The following is a 17,486-nucleotide window of genomic DNA, read 5'->3' as shown; positions in this document are numbered from 1 at the left end:
ACACATTTCCACATCAAATAAAAAATGGACAAAAAAATAGAAATACTAACGCACCTTTATATTAAGTGTTTAATGTTGTCAAATTGCAACGCAAAGTGGTCAAAGTGGCGTCGTGCTGCCCTCTTCTGGCTGGTGGCAGAGCGGCGCCGCTGCTTGTACCAAAACAAAACCACCGCAAGTGGTCCTCCCTCCTGTCACACATCCCCGAGTGTCAGAGCTGTGTTGTCCGGTGTACCAAGGACAGTGGAGCTAGTGTGTTACAAAAGAAGCGTACCGAAATACTCAGCGGCCAGCTGTTTGTCGATAAGCTTACATTTTAGATATGACTCAGCGTAACACTGTTGTCAAGGTAAGTGAGAGTCCATTCTCGCGAGCGTGGCTGGAGAGCTAATGCTAACAGCTACATCGTTGCATTATTAGTAACTGTTACTAACGCCGGTCCTGTCCTGTCATAGAAACAGTAACTGTGTCGTTAATATGGACTTGTTGACACGGCTGTGAGAGATAATTACTTATCATTTAGAGCCGTTTTTCACAGTAAAACACGACATAGTCGGTCAACTTTACACTGACATTGAGTTCGAGACGACCCCCGGCAATGTGGGATTTGACATTTTTCCCATGTCTCATCCGCACTGAGGTAAACCGGGCTAATGCTAATCATTTAAGATTCAGACTAGATTAAGACATCGAGTGGAGAACAGGTTAAAGTCACCCCTGTCTTGGAGACCATCGTGAGTACCGGCGTTAGCTGTAAGATGAGATGTGCCTCATGAAGCTCGGAAGCATGCCATGCAGCGTGCGACAGACGGTCACGGAAACTGCTCACATCACGTTTTAATAACTTTACGCAACACCATCCAAATGCACAAACTGGAGACTTTTTTTATAATGTCTTTCTAGGAGGTGTCGGCTGTAACTGAACAGTACCGCGTTTCCGCGGCCAAGCTAGACATGGGCATGTCTGGTTGGTGCTATTGTTGTCTGATCAGCTAGTTATCTGAACTGACCATCTGTCACAAAGAGACCTCTCCTGTTTGACCTGCTTATTGCAAGGCAGGTCTGAGCCTGTCTGCCGGATTAACCCAGTGGTTTTTAGTGTGCATGAACAGGCATGATTTTGCTAAAGGTAAATAAAACGTGATTGTGTGGCAGATGGCCCAGGCCATACTTTGCCAGTGTAATTCGATAGTAGCGCCTCAGCGTGTTGTTTTTTAATAATTTCTTGATGATACTTCATTTTGAAATTACTGATTGAATCAAATATTTAACAACGTTATAACAGATAGTGGAAGTTGCTACAAACTAATGTAGATATATCCCATGAAAATTATTCAAATTAGTTTATAGGATTTGCATACGTTGAACGTTATTATCCGTGTACTCATTAAACTTTAATGCAGTGTAAGGGCTACCTTCACCTGTTATCTAATTCCCTCAAGCTCCTCATTCTTGGAGGTCTTTGTTTTTCTGGAGTACTCTCGGCCGTTGACCCCTTTGAAATCTCTGCTTCCCTCATCTGTGTGCACATCACCCACTACAACCACGACACCACAGGAGGACAATGTCACAATGTTCATTCATTCATTGAAGCTTGTTAGGCAGGGACATTTTTGTGAAGAGGCCAGTCTGCTGACAGTTAGACGTATTATTCAGAGAAAGATGGACCGACAGTGTCCTTAACTGACACACGTACTGTACAGTCTGTGTAAGCATTCATTCATAAATTGACTCATTTCCAGGCTAATCAGAGACATTCTCTTAATTACCTTTGTGCGTTCTCTTCACATCTTCTCTCTTTCCTTACTGATGTCTAGCTATCCCCGTTCTGATGTCTAGCTATCCACTTACCTTGTTTCTTCAGGAAGGTTCAGTGGTTATGCTATGTTTGGTTCATTGTAAAATCCTCCAGCATTGTGTGTTTAGTGTAAATTTTGACTTTGTTTCAGGACGCTTACCAGTCTTATGCAGGACAACTGGTGTGTAACAAAAGCAAAGTGTCATTTGAGGCACATTAGACAAATTATGTTTAAAATGCCAAACAAAAGCTTCCCATTATGTTATTTTTAGATTGCTATTTTGTGTAGTGACCATTTCTACATAGTGACTGAAAGAGACGCTCCAGTTGTGTAACTGTGAGCTGATACTCATGTTAAAATGTCAGCTTGGGCAATACTGGTGTTTTACTTTTGTTTTGTTATTGTTTGCCAATGGGCCTCTGCCAGAAATCATGGTGAACTGGTGACTTGTCAGATAGCACTGTTCAGCCAGTAAATCAGTGCGTACATAGTAGTTGATGTTGTTACTCAATCTAACTGCGGGCCTTTGATAAAATGATAATTTTTCTGTGCCATAAACCTGCTGCTTCCCAAAGTAAAGGCTTTATTTGGTTCTGTTATTTGTTTTTTTCCATTGTCAAATATTTAATGTGTGCATTAAGCTAAACCAAAAAAAGAGCAGCGTAGTTTGGCTGCATATATCTGAGTTTGTGCATTTAATTTAAGGTTCTTGTCAGCTGGATTTGAGTACGACAGCTGTGTCTTGAGGGCAGATGATGATCTTAATTAACATCTTTAGAAGTGCATTGTTTGATGTTTGAAAATGTTTGTGTTTTCTAAAATGAGGAAGTCTTTGCCCTATCTGTGGTCACACTGCTATTTAAAATGGCTTACTCGCATATCAGTTAAAAAAGTAAAACTTTGACTTCTCTGTTAACTAGTCCCACCAGACTGCATTCAGTCTGAGATGTTGGGGTGATTAATATACATTATTATCTGCTGCATCTTGTTGGTTTTTCCAGTATGACTTCCGACTTTTCTTAGAAAATCAGGTCTAACCGGAGCATGCCAACGTTGACTGAATCTGAATAGCACAGCGATGCCTCATGTGGGAGGTGCTGACTTTTGGTTTTAAAGTTGAAAGGAAGCTGTTAACATCTGGTTGTTCACCATCATTGCTCATGCAGTCAAAATGCTGAGCAGAGGCAGCTTGTGAAGGCGATATAAGCTATGTCGCCCACTGTAGCTTAATACATTGCTGCAGTGAGTGTTGTATTTTTCCACCAGCTAGATTTAAACGCTGTGCATTTTCTTTGTGCTACTCACTAATATTTATTGATCACTTAAATTAAAAAAATATAACTGTATTGTATTTGTGTGTGTTGTCAGCTTGCCAGCTAGTGGTGTGTGACCAGGAGGGAGAGGAAGGAGACAGCAGAGAGCATGGAGCTGTCAGATGGCTTGCTGCTGCAGGTCAGCAATGGAGAGCAGTGGTGTAACCGCTGGAAACATCCCAATGAAGACTCGGTAAGCCACAATTCATTTGTTTTCTTTTTGTTGTTGTTGTAATTTTCATTGTACATTCAGAACAGCTCCATGCATCCCCCCCAAGATCAAAGGCGATAAATATCATCTCAGCACACACGGTCCTTTCATGTGATGCTTTTGCTTCTTCCTGATCAATCTTTTTTTTTTTATGCATTTCAAGGACCGCAGCACCAGCCCTTCAGTCCTGCGTAATGTCGCCAGCACGTGGAAGGAGGGTCTGCTGAACAGAAAGAGGCCCTTTGTGGGGCGCTGCTGTCACTCCTGTACACCACAGAGCTGGGTAAAATTACATCACGGCTAATTAACTGTGGCTTGAGTTCATTTGCTGATTTCTGGTCTTTTGTAAAGAAATTGGCCAGCATGGAATCGAATAGTTCCTGCTAACTCGATCTATCCTAGCTGTTCGAAAAAACAAGCAGTCCTCTTAAAAAAATCATAATTAAAAATAATTTTAGATAAGTCATTATTATTCATATAATCTATTCAGATCTAATTTGATTATTTAATTTGCTAATTAAATGATATGTGGATCTCAGGTTGTCTTCCTGTGTTTATATGATAAAGGTGAAAATCTGAAAAGTAGTTGCAAGGCATTTTCAAGGAATGTTTTTTTTAGACATAAAGCAATTCTTAAAACACCTCATTATTGAGTTTAGTGCAGTAATATAAAAAATTAGCTGTTAAAAGGTTCAATTCTAGTTAAATTTATTTTCTTAATGAGAATTAAAGCATGACAAGCTGTAAAGTAACGCGAAACAAAACTGATTTGAGTTACTTTCTCATTTTTTATCTTTTTTGTTCCTTACAGGAGAGACTGTTCAATCCCAGTATTCCATCTCTGGGTCTGCGAAACGTCATCTACATAAACGAGACCCACACTAGGTAAACGGAGCTTTTCACTTCCCTTCCACTTTAGGAACATTCTTCAACTGAAACTTCACGTCGTGCTTTGGCAGAACAGGAAAGTCTCTACTTGCCTTGTCAGTCCTCTGATCTCCAATCAGTCCCATTGAATGCAGTTCAGATTTAGGGTGAAATTCTTAACAACCAGTGTAAAATAACTGGATTTAAGTCAAGAGGATGACTCTCTGAAATTGTGGAAAGGTCGACAGATGAATAATTTACAGTGTTTGTCAGTGGACACCAGACACATGCACCCAGTGGCTGGCTTTTGTTGACAATACTCAGTAAGATATATGCCACCATGCTCCAAACCGAATGGGGAAAAACAGAAATAAGTTAATATCTAGTTCTATTAGCATGGAAACACAGATGGTGATGTACCGTACTCAGCATGGTTGGGTTAGCATCGTTTGCTTTGTCCTGACACAGTCAGTATTATGTTACTTGAAAGCTCATCAAGGTATAGCAAACCTGACCTGTAACACAGCTGTTGATGATGAAGCTGTGTGTTTGGGTTATGCAGGTTATGCATTGTTCTGCAGTTCCTGGAAATGTGATATTATCATGAAAAGTCGTGCAAGTATTCCTGACTGTCCCTTATCTGGATGTTGATTCATATATTTAACTTATGTGTTTTTGTGCGAAAAGCAAGGCTCATGTTTATAACACAGCTTACAGCATATATCTGAGTATATTTGAGAATCTCTTCTCGTATGTAAATATGTATCGTTTATGTGGTTTTATGCAAGCGTTTTTGTGTGTGTGCTCATCTAGACAGCGGGGCTGGCTGGCACGCAGACTGAGTTATGTGCTTTTCGTTGTGGAGAGAGATGTCCACAAGGACATGTTCACCAGGAACGTGGTGGATAACGTACTCAACAACAGCAGGTAAAAGTCAGGATACAGGAAATTCAGCCCACATCAAACTTTATTTTCCAATCATAGCTAAATTTGTGATATGGTGGACATAAAGAAACCATTTTATTAGAGAAATGGAGACAATGCGTTGAATGTTAGAAGAGGCAGCTTTATGTTTGTGTTCTTCTTTTGTTGATTGCAGGGTGGAGGATGCTATTGTGACAGTAGCAACAGACTTGGATGCTGCAGCCATCCAGCCTGGCCAGGAGCACAAAGCTGTCAGCAAAGTAAAGCAGAAAGCCAGGGCCTTCCTCCAAGAGATGGTTGCTAACATTTCCCCAGCCTTCATTAGGTATTTATACTTTTTAGTTTATGACAATATTGTAATGCCTTAAGCAATCTTGCTATGTTGTGTTCTGTTCTACATCTTAATTTTTCTTTTGGATCAGGCTAACTGGTTGGGTGCTTTTGAGGCTGTTTAATGGCTTCTTCTGGAGCATCCAGATCCACAAAGGACAGCTGGAAATGGTGAAGAAAGCTGCTACAGAGGTGAGGGGCAAAGACACACATGAGAAACTGTCTCAGCACAATCTGCTACCCAAAATGAGTAAGACTGTTTTTTCCATTAATATTGAAAACTTGTTTCTGATTGCTGAAAACGGTAACGGCTAAACCGATAAAGATGATGTAGTATTTCATGTACATAGTCTGCTTCACTGATTGCTGTGTCTCGATTAACTAGCGAAGCAGCCTTTATTTCTGACCACTGAAGAGGCTTTATGAATGTAAATGATTGATAGTTGTAAATATACATAAACTAGCACTATATATACACTCCACTTTATTAGGTACACCATGCTAGTACCAGGTTGGACCCCCTTTTGACTTCAGTACTGCTTTAATTCTCTGTGGCACAGATTCAGATTTTGAACAGTGTTGACATGATAACATCATGCTGCAGATTTTTTGGCTGCACATCTGAGATACAAATCTGTCGTTCCACGACTCTGTAAAGGTGCTTCATTTGATTGAGATCTGGTGACCGTTGAGGCCATTTGAGTATAGTGAACTTGCTGTCATGTTCAGGAAACCAGTTTGAGATCATTTAAGCTTTGTTACATGGCATGATATTCACACTGGAAGATGGGTACAGTGCGGCAATAAAGGGATGGGTATGATGAGTAGCAATACTCGGAGCTAGGTTCTAGTGTTTAAATGATGCTCAGTTTCTACTACGGGATCTTAAGTTTGCTACGAAAATTTGCCCCACCACCACCATTAGCCCGAACAATGCAGGATGGATCCCTACCTTATGTTGTTTATGTCTGATTTTGACCTTACCATCCAAATCTTGCAGCAGTAATCAAGTGTTCAGTTCAACTCAAAGCAGTCTGCTCATTTTTCTCTGGCCTCTGACTTCACCAAGGTATTCTTACTCAAAGAACTGCTGGATGTTTTCTCCTTTACAGGAAAATCCCAGTAGATCAGCAGTGTCTGAAATACTTAGATCAGCTCATCTGGCACCAACACTCAAGCCACGTTCAAAATCACTTAAATGACCTTTCTTCCCCATTCTGATGCTCGGTTTAAACCTCAGCAGTTCATCATGGCTGTGTTTACACACCTAAATGCATTCAGTTCCTGGGAAGTTATTGGGATTGGCTGATTAGACTTGTGAGTTAACAAGCAGTTGAACAAGTGTACCTAATAAACTGGCTGTTTAGCTGAGTGTTTATTTTCTTGCTTGTAATATTTACAAGGTGTTTTCTGTCATTGTACATTTCTCGTAGATAATAAAAGTTCTCAACATTGATCACATACAGAGTTCTTAAAAACGTGTTAGGAGAAATTGCTTATTTCTCTTTTCTTTGCAGCAAAATGTGCCGATGGTCTTCCTCCCAGTTCACAAATCCCACATCGACTACCTGCTCATCACGTTGATTCTGTTCTGTCATAACATCAAAGCCCCGCACATCGCTGCTGGAAACAACTTAAGCATCCCCATCCTCAGGTAAACATGAGGCCTTGTGTGAAGATTGATCTGGAAATAAGGTGTACTTATGTTTAACTCAAACAATAAAGAATTCCCTGGAAATATGTTCGATAGTTAAATCTTTTTTTTATCCTGCTTCAACTAGCATTTGGTTCAGCACTGATCCTTTTGTACTACATGGGTATTTACAACATGGGTCCCTGAAGTGTCAGGATGAGTCATCTTTATATTTTAAGTGCTTCGGTATCAAACTGTCCTCCTTTTTCATCATAGTCACACCTTAATCCAAATTAGTACCTTGAGGAAATTACTGATTAAAACTGTATTTGCTGACAGCTGTGGAGTTTGTGCTCGCTGTTGCTGCCCATTGAAAAGCTTGGAAACTACTTTATAAAACTTCTTTGTTTTCAGCACCCTGATCCGTAAACTTGGAGGTTTCTTCATACGACGAAGAATGGAAGAGTCTGCAGATGGAAAGAAAGACATTTTGTACCGATCACTTTTGCACGCAGTAAGTCTGCAGAGCGGGTTTTCTTCATGTTTTCTGCTCTGTGTGTTCTTTTCTATTGAATAATGAGAGAGTGAAATGTTTTTGTTATTTAAGCCTTGTCTTTGTTTCCAGTTTTACTTTGTAATTAGCATTATATCTTCCAAAGAACTTATTTTGACTCTGCTACAGTCCTGTCATTTCTAAGCCCAAACTAAATGTTTGGGTAGATATGCTCCTTTCCTTTATTGTAGTGACCCATGTGTCAACGGTTTTGCTCTCTAAACATATTGGGTCGGCTTATACGTCATCTAACCTTTTATTTACCGGTTGTAACCCAGTATTAGTGATTATAGGTTTTTCTGTATCACATGATGAGTAGATGTTCAGGCTTGTGTTGCAGATTCATAGGTTTTTGTTAGTGTTTTGCCATCAAAAACTACTTGGAAGATTTTCAGTGTGTTTTCTACAAAGTAGCGGGGAAACTTAGGTGGTTTATTTAACTCATTCACTGCCAGCCATTTTCAAATCAGGTAACTCCCCACTGCCATTGACGTCTATAGACGTCAATGGCAGTGAATGAGTTAATTGCATGGGTTGATCTGAGTGGCAGATTTTCTTTGTATCTTCAGAAGGGGTTGGCAATAAGTAACAGTGTATTGTGCTTGTAAGATAGGTTCGTATTGTGTCCTTAAGATAAGAATTATCAGCCCAAGACATGAGCAGCTAGTAGAAATGATGAGCTGAAATTCAATCCTGTTATACAAACCATATTTTACCTCTTTTTCTTAAGATGAGATAAGATAACCTTTATTAGTCCCACACGTGGGAAATTTGTTTTGTCACAGCAGGAAGTGGACAGTGCAAAAGTTATGAAGCAAAAATTAGAATACAATAAGAATAAATACAGTACACAACTGTACAGAATAGAACAAAATAAAATACTATATACAGTAGAATAAAATATACAATAGGATAAAAATAGAATACAAATGCTGTATACAACTGAGTAAAAATACAACGATGCCAGAAAAGAGTATTGCACTTAGTGTTATTGCACATGTCAAAGAGTGCACAAGTTGCAGCTGTAATTATTCAAAGTGGTCAAAGTAATTTAATTTGCTAAAAAGTGAGATGTTAATCTGGCACGCATGTGTCACTTGCCAGAATGGAATTAGCTTTCACAGGCAAGCTGTAGAAAAAGGTCACATGCTGCTCTAACTCCAGTTGCTCCCATGAAAACTGAACCTAGACGTCCGGCTTACTTTGAATGCCACGGCCTGGAGTTTATTTCAGGACAAAGCTTCTATTCTCAAAAGTGTCTGCATAGCTAAGACAGCTGTGTACACACTGTACTCAGGAGGATATCATTATACAGCAAAGCTACCTCAGCATGCACCCGATTTCCTACACTTTGAGTCTCATGTTTAACCTGCATACTACAGCACTGGCATGGCCTTGACTTTATTCGACTGTCAGCTTGTAATTAAGTGAATTTCCTGCTTCGGGACATCAGCAAATTACATTTTCACCAAAAATACTGCGACCTTTACATGCAGTATTTTCTCATTTGTCTGACACACACCTTTTCTGTATTCACCTGATCATTTCCCTGTTTTGTCATTGTCGTAGTACACAGAGGAATTGTTGCGGCAGCAGCAGTTTTTGGAGGTCTTTCTGGAGGGGACTCGGTCGCGCAGTGGTAAGCCATCTCCAGCACGTGCAGGCATGCTGTCTATCGTGGTTGACACAATGTGCACGGGGGCCATCGGAGACGTGCTGGTGGTGCCAGTTGGCATCTCCTATGACCGCATTATTGAGGGAAACTACAATAGTGAGCAGCTGGTGAGTGTCTGGATGACGTCGGTGGCAACAAAGGTGTTTTTTTTTTGTTGTTGTTGTTGTTGTTTTTTTAATCATGCACAGAAAAAGAAAAATACACAGAAAAATAAATTAGTTGGATTTTGAATTTGTGACTGAAGAAAATGTATGTATTTCTGGTGGTAGAGCCAAGCATGTTTTGACACAAACTGCTTCAGCTGTGTCCTTATAGCTATATTTTTGGTAACTTTCAAATCTGTCTTGTTCTAGGGCAAGCCGAAGAAGAACGAAAGCTGGTGGGGAATAGCATGTGGTGTGTTCAGGATGTTGAGGAAGAACTACGGTTGTGTCCGTGTTGATTTCAACCAGCCCTTCTCCCTGAAGGTGATTAATCACACTAAAAAGAGCTGAAAATCTTCCATGTTTGTTCTTTATATTGAATATGTATTTATGAGTACATATGTCACATTTATGTCAATTATAGGAGTACTTGGACACCCAGAGAAGCCGTCATAGTCCACCACCTGTATCTCTGGAACATGCTTTGATGCCCACCATTATTTCTGCAGAGTTAGTACAAATATACACACACGCTCACTCCATAGTCTCACATGTCATGACCTTCCTGGACAATCTTCATGTCCAAGCTCTATACCTCCCTCCTGCTACTTCATGGCAGGCTCTGTGACATTTGAGAACGGGTCGTTAGTTAGCCCTGGCAGGGATCAGATCAGTTCAAAGCTGTCTCTTCATAGTAAAAACGAGCGATAAAGCACTGTCGCTGGGATGACTGCAGTCTGCCCCAGCTGGTCTACAGTCAGTTTCAAAACTTGTGCCAACAGTGGTGATTAACAACCTTCTCAACTCTTTGGAGACAAATATTATGGAAGACTCTTTTCAACACTCACGTGAAATAGTGGCATATCACGTTTTGCTAATGGCACGGATGGATGAGACATGCAATGACTTTGGCAAAAGCCAGGAAGTAAACGAGTAAGATAACCACCCTGAGATCATGTTAGATAAATGATGACAAATAATTGGTAAGCTATTAACTTGAGATCTTGAACTTGAGTACTTTTTTAACAGCAGGGGCAGATTGTTTGTAGAGAAGTCAGACACAGGGCACTCTCATGCCACTTTGTTCCTCTTTTGTCTATTTATTCATCTATGTTTATTTGGGTTTTATATACTGTATCCCCGTGTAGTGGTTGTATATTCTAATGTGTATTACATTTTACAGTACCTAATATTATTATATTCTAACATTATTGGGGGTTACACTGCAAGCTCCCAAAAATAGGAGTGAAAGATGAGCTGGTGTGTGTTTGGACATGACAACTGCCATCTTAAATTATGCATACTGTGTGTGACACAGTAAAAACACATTGGCTTGTTGTTATTATCCTTCCAGGCCTGATGCTCAGCTGTTTGATGGACAGGAGGAAGAGCAGGTGAACAGAGAGCTGCCCGAGGACATCTCTAGACGACAGCTTATCAACAACCTGGCCAAGCACGTTCTCTTTAGTAAGAAAATCACAACCCGCAGATGGTGGGTTTACTACATGCACGATGACTAGGAATCATAATTTAAAGTCTTCAGTAAGCACCCGTCCCTTAAATAAGCACATAAGTCTCCTTTTCATCCTGGGCTAAAGGTGCACCTGCTCACAAAGGCAGCACTCATGAAATACAGCACAGCATCAGTCCATCCGCTTTACATCACTCGGGGTGTTTTGCCCTGGGATAGCACTCCAGAAACCGGTTCTCCCCAGCTCATTCAGCTGCATTCTCCTACACTAGCTTTTTTTTTTTTTTTTTAAACCAACAGCCTATCACAGAACCACCAGCTGGATGGCATGTTGTTTTTAGCCAATAAGGTGAAGGGGAGGATGGAAGCACAGGGGAGGGGGAAGAATGCAGTACCAGCTTAGCTGTTCATAAATGTCCTGCACCTCTAGGCTTGATTACTACTTTAGGTGATCTGTAGTAACCCTCGTCTTTACACACTCCCTCACATACTCTTTCTTTCTGCCTTTGAGTGCTATCAATATATTTATTGATAGCCTATTTAATATTTTATTTTTAGTAAGTCAAACTCTGATGAATTAATTAAAATTATATATATATAACAAAACACAGGTATATAGCTTTTTTACATCCTTTCTCCCCAGCCTATTAAATCAGACAGCCACCCACCTTGAGTTGGGTTCTGTCTGAGGCTTCTTTATGTTAAAAGACTTTTTTTTTTTTTTTGTCCACACTTAATCACGCTCAAGGTTGAATCGTCTCTGTAATACTCTGTAAACTTTCCTGACTTGATATCTGCTATGATTGAATGCTATACATATATACACATATATACATATATAAAAAGGAACTGAACACAGCTTAGTTTGGGGCTTACAGCACTGTAGTCTTGCTATAAGGGTGTCTCAATGAATTACAAGTACTTCTGCTACTTCTGCTCTTTTTTGTTCTCTTTCTGTTGTGTGTTGCTTATTATACCCTTTTGTATCTCCTCCTCATAGCGGCCAATAAATCGTCAGCAATCATGTCGACCCACATTGTGGCCTGTCTACTGCTGTATAGACACAGACAGGTATGTGTAGCTGTTGCCTCCTCTCTCCTCGTGTTCTGTCACTGCCAGATACACCAGCTCACATTTTTTAAAATCCTGCTATTATTACCTCGTCTGGTATGTTTTTCCCCTTGTTCCTCTTCCGTTTAGCAGGTATGCACCTTCCTGGGCATGACACTTAAGTCATAAATATAGGAATAGATAACTCTGTTAGAAAATCGTATTTCTTCCTGCATTCTCTTTCATCGCCTCTTGCATTAATTGTGAGACTCTGCCCTCTACAGACACACTAATGTCATGACAACTGCTCAGTGCTGCATACAACCCCAAAAGCCCTTTTGTAGTTTTTTTCTTCGTTTTTTGACTTTTATTATTTTAAAGTGGGCTTATTAAAATTCACCAATATACTTTTTTTTTTAAAAGTTTCTGATGTTGTTGTTTGTTTGTTTGTTTGTTTTCTGCTCATTTTGTGTCAGGGGGTGGTGTTGTCCAAGCTAGTGGAAGACTTCTTCAACATGAAGGAGGAGATCCTGTCACGAGACTTTGACTTGGGCTTTTCGGGGAACTCAGAGGACGTGGTCATGCGTGCTCTCCACCTCCTGGGGAACTGCCTCAATGTGACCAGCAGTTCTAATCGCAATGGAGAGTTTACCATCGCACCTAGTCAAACTGTACCTGCGCTTTTTGAGCTCAACTTCTACAGCAACGGCCTTTTCCATGTATTCATTTCTGATGCAATCATTGGTAAGTTATGCCAACAGTATTATGTGCTGTTTTGGTTCATCATTGTGGTTATTATTTAAGAAAATATACTGAACATGTAAGCTTGAATAATACATTTTTTTTAAATAGTTAGTTTAAATTGCTGTTTGAAGTTAAACAAGTGACAGTAAATCTAAGTTCAGCAGTCCTAAACACACAGGTTTTCCTCTACCTCTCCAGCCTGTAGTGTCCTATCGCTGCAGCGAGAGCTGGTCATGGAATCAGAGTCTGCTCGCCAGCCTGGCAATCCCAGTAGTCATCTTCTAAGTCAAGAGAGACTCATCCGCAAAGCCGCTGGTCTCTCCCACTTCCTTATCAATGAGGTGGCTGTAGCACCAGTAAGTCCAGCATTTTCCATCTTTATCACTCCAAATGTCTGCACATATTTTACATACGCGTCTATGATATGACTACTGCTGTCATCCACCTCGTGTCCACTGCCTCATTTCTTCAGCAGTGGACATGTTTACAATCAGAGTCCTTTTATATACACCAGACATTGTTTTGTGCAATTGTGACAAGATAATTAATCTTGACTTCATCTCTGTGTGGTCATAGTCTCATTGATCATCTGAATATAAGACATTCCTGTCACCGTAATTAGTAACTCTAACCTAGGCTCTAAATGAAGATTATTTACAATGTTTGCATATTAGTTTACACTAGTAATGATGGAACAAGTTTGTTGACAAGTAGTTGTTTATAAAATTACATTTTCAACTCCTATGTGGTTTCATGTTTTAGCGTGTCTACATCTCTCCTGTCTGTCCCACAGCCTTGCCAAACTATTTACCAGGTTTTCCATGACACAGTAACCAGGCTGATCCAGTATGGAGTTCTTTATGTGGCAGAGGTGAGTTTACAGGCCGTCAGCCGCTGGACAAAAATAACAGATCATGGTGGTTAATGTCAGAAGTTTTGGGAAGGACTCTTAGCGATAGTTGCTATTGGGTAATGAAACTTTCAGATCCTCTGAACTGTTTTTGTGCGTCAGGAGGACCAGGAGGAACTGAGCCCAAGCCCCACAGATGAGCCGTGGCCCAAAAAGTTTGCTGAGCCCCTTTCCTGGAGAAGTGACGAAGAGGATGAGGACAGCGATTTTGGAGAGGAGCAGAGAGATCGCTACCTTAAGGTATACTTAGACCATTTGGAATTTTGCAGCCAACACAATCGCCACAGCATTCACATCCAAACATCTACTGTTCACCATCAAAAATGACTTTATTTGACTTTTGGTCTGTTTGTGTTGTCTTTCAGGTGAGTGTTTCTGCAGAGCACCAGGAGTTCTTTGTCTTCCTTCAGCGGCTGCTCAGCCCGGTGCTGGAGGCCTACAGCGGGGCTGCGATCTTCGTCCACAGTCTGAGCCAGCCCATGGTCGAGTCAGACTACACCCAGAGGCTCTTCAGATACCTGCTCACACGCACAGAAAGAGGAGTGGCTGGTTATGGTAATATCCTAATATCGCCCACATACTGCACAATGTATTTAAAAAATAATTTAAAACTTCTCTAGTGTTACATCGCACTTGGAATTGAGAAAATTGCTAAAAATGAGAAAATGGTTTTTCCAGTCATGATTTTTTTTAGGTGCTGGGAATAAAGTCCAAAAGTATAAGTAGTATTCACATGAAAAATAAGAAATTACTATCAGATTAAAGAAGGATTTAGCTAGTGAAAAATTTTAAAAGTAAGATCCTGTCTCTGTTTTATGTATTTCAAGCACTTCTCTTTTCATTCAGGTGAAAGTGCAACTCATTATCTGGTTAAGAACACCGTGAGGACATTCAAGGAGCTCGGGGTAAGCATGTGTGCATTTGTATGTGTGTATTTGGGTGATGTGCAGAGTCCTCCAGCTAAACCTCCTGTTTTCTGTTTATTCTCCAGGTCCTAAAGGAGAGGAGAGAAAACAAGGTGACAACTCTGGAGCTAAGCAGCACCTTTCTACCTCAGGAAAATCGGAACAAACTCCTGCAGTACATCTTAGGTTTCACTCTGCTGTGACCGCGACGCGCGTCACCCAGCTCGGACCCCAGGCTCCTTCCAATAAAGGGCTTCTACTGGTTACTTCTAAACAGTCCCAGGTGCTACTCTGTGGAAAGCTTTACCAGGAAGTGCCTTCACGTAAAAGCAGCTAACTATCAGCTGTTAGTCGGAAGAGACTTGAAGCCAGTCTTCCCTTTCTTCTTTTTTTTTTTTCTTTTTTTCTTTTTGTTTCAGTCTCTGACTTCCTGTATTAGAACCGCGCAGTTGATTTAACACGTGTATTGAAGGGGTCCCTCTAGGAATCGTTCGTTGTGAACTTTGCAGGAAAAGTCAAAAGGTTTTAATATGGGAAAAAAAATTTAACTGTGCAGTCTGAACAAAGCAAAGCTGCCTTTTGTCTATACAAGTGAACAAGTAAAATATGCATATAAAATAACTGTAAACATAACCAACAACAGAGGCATTTTTATGTTAACTCTTTGTGCTTGTTTATAAAGTTGCCGTATTCTCTCCAGTGCACTCTAATATCTTACAGTTTAAAATGTGTTGCCTGTACATAGAGCGTAGAACAACTTAATTTATAGTGCACTGAAATTATTACACTCTGGTGTAATTAAAGAGAAGAGTTCGCTGTACTCAGAGAGATACAGTGCACCTGCAAATTGTGTACATATCCAAGGTTTCAGTGGCAAAATGTATGAATTAAAATCTCCATACAGTGAAGGTCAGTTATTTCTAGTTGCTGTTTTTTTTTTTTTTTTTAGATAAAAACAATCAGTGTGCAGTTTGGCCCATGAACAATATTTACTTAGCGAATGCAATACGTACCTGTTGAAAGTCTGGCGTAGTCAAGGCCTAAAACAATGTCCACCTACAGTTAAGTGCATTCAAACCACTAATATCTAAGTGCATTCACTTACACTTTTCATATGAAAAGTGACTTTGATCTCTTTTCTTTTTGCAGAACACCTCACTTTTCGATGAATGTTACATAGCACAGCACTTAAAGTAATGAATACCAGCCATCACACCCACTTTTATTCTAATAACAACACGCTCAGACACTCTGTGACATGCCTTTCAGGGAAAGCAGATATTTGGGATTACCACCTCTTTTTTTTTTTTTTTTTCTTCTTCTATCATAAACACGCTGTATAGCCTTTATAGCATTGCTGCTGAAAGAGCAATAGTTGGGCATTTGTGAGCTGAAATTGCTGCATAGTGTGGTAAAATAGTGCAGTTCTTTTGAACAGTTGGCTAATTATGAGTGCAGTATAGTGTTCTCTTTACAGACCTCTGTAAGGTCAAAAACAAACAGGAAACAGGAAAAATGCAGTCATCCAAAACCTCCGGGTTAAATTATTCTTCTTTCATGTTAGATATAGCAATGGAATTTTAAATTCCATCATTAGTTACATTCTTTAATAAAATCAATCTTACACTGACTTACATTATGATAGAGTTTACTCTAGTAACTAGATATTACCTATTCTTCTTCTTCTTATTATTATTATTGTTATAGTTGCATTTACACATTTAAGTGTTTCAGTGTTGGAATCAAAAAGTCAGATTATGCCTGACTGTGAAATTTTAAAAACATGAACAAAAAGCAGAGTGGCTGAAGTTAAAGTACGATGGTGAAACAACACAGCATTGTGCATTTGGCTGTGAGTTTCTAATTATGTTGTAAAGTAACTTGATAACACAAAGTCGATCAAGTCAATATTTAGTGTGTCTTTCAGTTTGCAGTGAACATGAATATAAACGTACACCGCTCCTCTTCTTGATGGCAAGAAAAAGAGGAAGCAGCAAGTTTGAAAGGAAGCGTAATGAATTGCCATCATTATTGAATGATCGTGAGGACATTGTTGATGCGTCAGGGCAATACAAGAATTGGGTCCTTTAAATAAATATTTCTATTGGGAAATACGAGTGATAGTTCAACACTTCTTGTTACAGGTCATTGTAATGTTTATTTTTCATATTTTTCTAAACTTGTAAATGGAAAAAAAAGTTACATATTGGTGAAAGACACCTAAAGCATGTGGAAGAACAGAAGAGTATGTTACTGCAACAAGAATGTGCTCTGAGAGCTTTCTAGCATTTCTGAGCCCTCGGTCTGTACAAGTCTCCTCACCAGGGGACCCATCTGCCATGATCCAACCACTATACGTACTGTACTGCATGTTTCCTCTGGTCGCCTTTAATCATCGGCACTTCAATGTGAACTCTGCTCAACCTGATAATAATGGTCTTTTACAGCCTTACCGCTGTGTATGTCGTGTAAGTTGTGTTGATGAAAGCGAGCTGTATGTGTAGAAGATTAATTGTGTTACCTCTTGAATGTTATCTAAAAAGGTCATTGTGGTATTGTCGAATACTCGATGGACGTGGTACAGATTTATAGTTTTTAATGAACTGCTTGTGGGATACTGAAGCTGCATTAACCACATCCCACTACTCTGTATAACGTAGGATAAATGCCTGTATCTGGGAAGCAGGTGCCTTTTTAATGCACTGTAGTATTCTTTTGTTGTTTGTTTTTCTTGTTTTTTTTGTGCATGTTAATAATTTTGGGAATCCAAAAGAACACTGTAGATGGTAACTTGGAAAAAAAAAATACACAAGTTGAGAGAACATGTTAGGATCACCAGCTACTAAAAATATGTCACTTTTCTTTTTGCTTTATCGAAGCAAAGCACAATTGGCATTGTTAGATTTTGTTTTTAAATAAATTAATGATAGATTAGTGATGGTGTTGCCTTTTTATTTC

At 39.8% G+C, this 17,486-nt stretch overlaps 1 protein-coding gene across 2 annotated transcripts; it reads left to right on the top strand.

Annotated features, from left to right (window-relative positions):
- Window positions 1-129: 129 nt before the first annotated feature.
- gpam (glycerol-3-phosphate acyltransferase, mitochondrial) lies at window positions 130-17,462 on the top strand. 2 transcript variants are annotated; one of them, XM_040039084.1, is made up of 21 exons: window positions 130-349; window positions 3,168-3,305; window positions 3,487-3,606; window positions 4,135-4,208; window positions 5,004-5,117; window positions 5,290-5,439; window positions 5,537-5,636; window positions 6,962-7,098; window positions 7,492-7,591; window positions 9,200-9,412; window positions 9,659-9,772; window positions 9,873-9,958; window positions 10,803-10,915; window positions 11,920-11,990; window positions 12,446-12,713; window positions 12,912-13,069; window positions 13,507-13,584; window positions 13,726-13,863; window positions 13,989-14,178; window positions 14,470-14,528; window positions 14,615-17,462. In XM_040039084.1, exons 2-21 carry the CDS (start codon window positions 3,222-3,224, stop codon window positions 14,729-14,731), a joined length of 2,484 nt encoding a protein of 827 aa, XP_039895018.1. In that variant the 5' UTR covers window positions 130-349; window positions 3,168-3,221; the 3' UTR covers window positions 14,732-17,462. The 2 variants fall into 2 exon arrangements, with proteins under 2 accessions (XP_039895018.1, XP_039895019.1); XM_040039085.1 differs by lacking the exon at window positions 130-349 and adding an exon at window positions 376-640.
- The last annotated feature ends 24 nt before the right edge of the window (window positions 17,463-17,486 follow it).

Source organism: Simochromis diagramma, unplaced genomic scaffold (assembly GCF_900408965.1).
Source record: "Simochromis diagramma unplaced genomic scaffold, fSimDia1.1 OVJJ01000402.1, whole genome shotgun sequence".
Taxonomy (NCBI): Eukaryota; Metazoa; Chordata; class Actinopteri; order Cichliformes; family Cichlidae; genus Simochromis; species Simochromis diagramma.
Note: the sequence above shows the minus strand (reverse complement) of the source record. Positions and strands in the feature narration are given on the sequence as shown.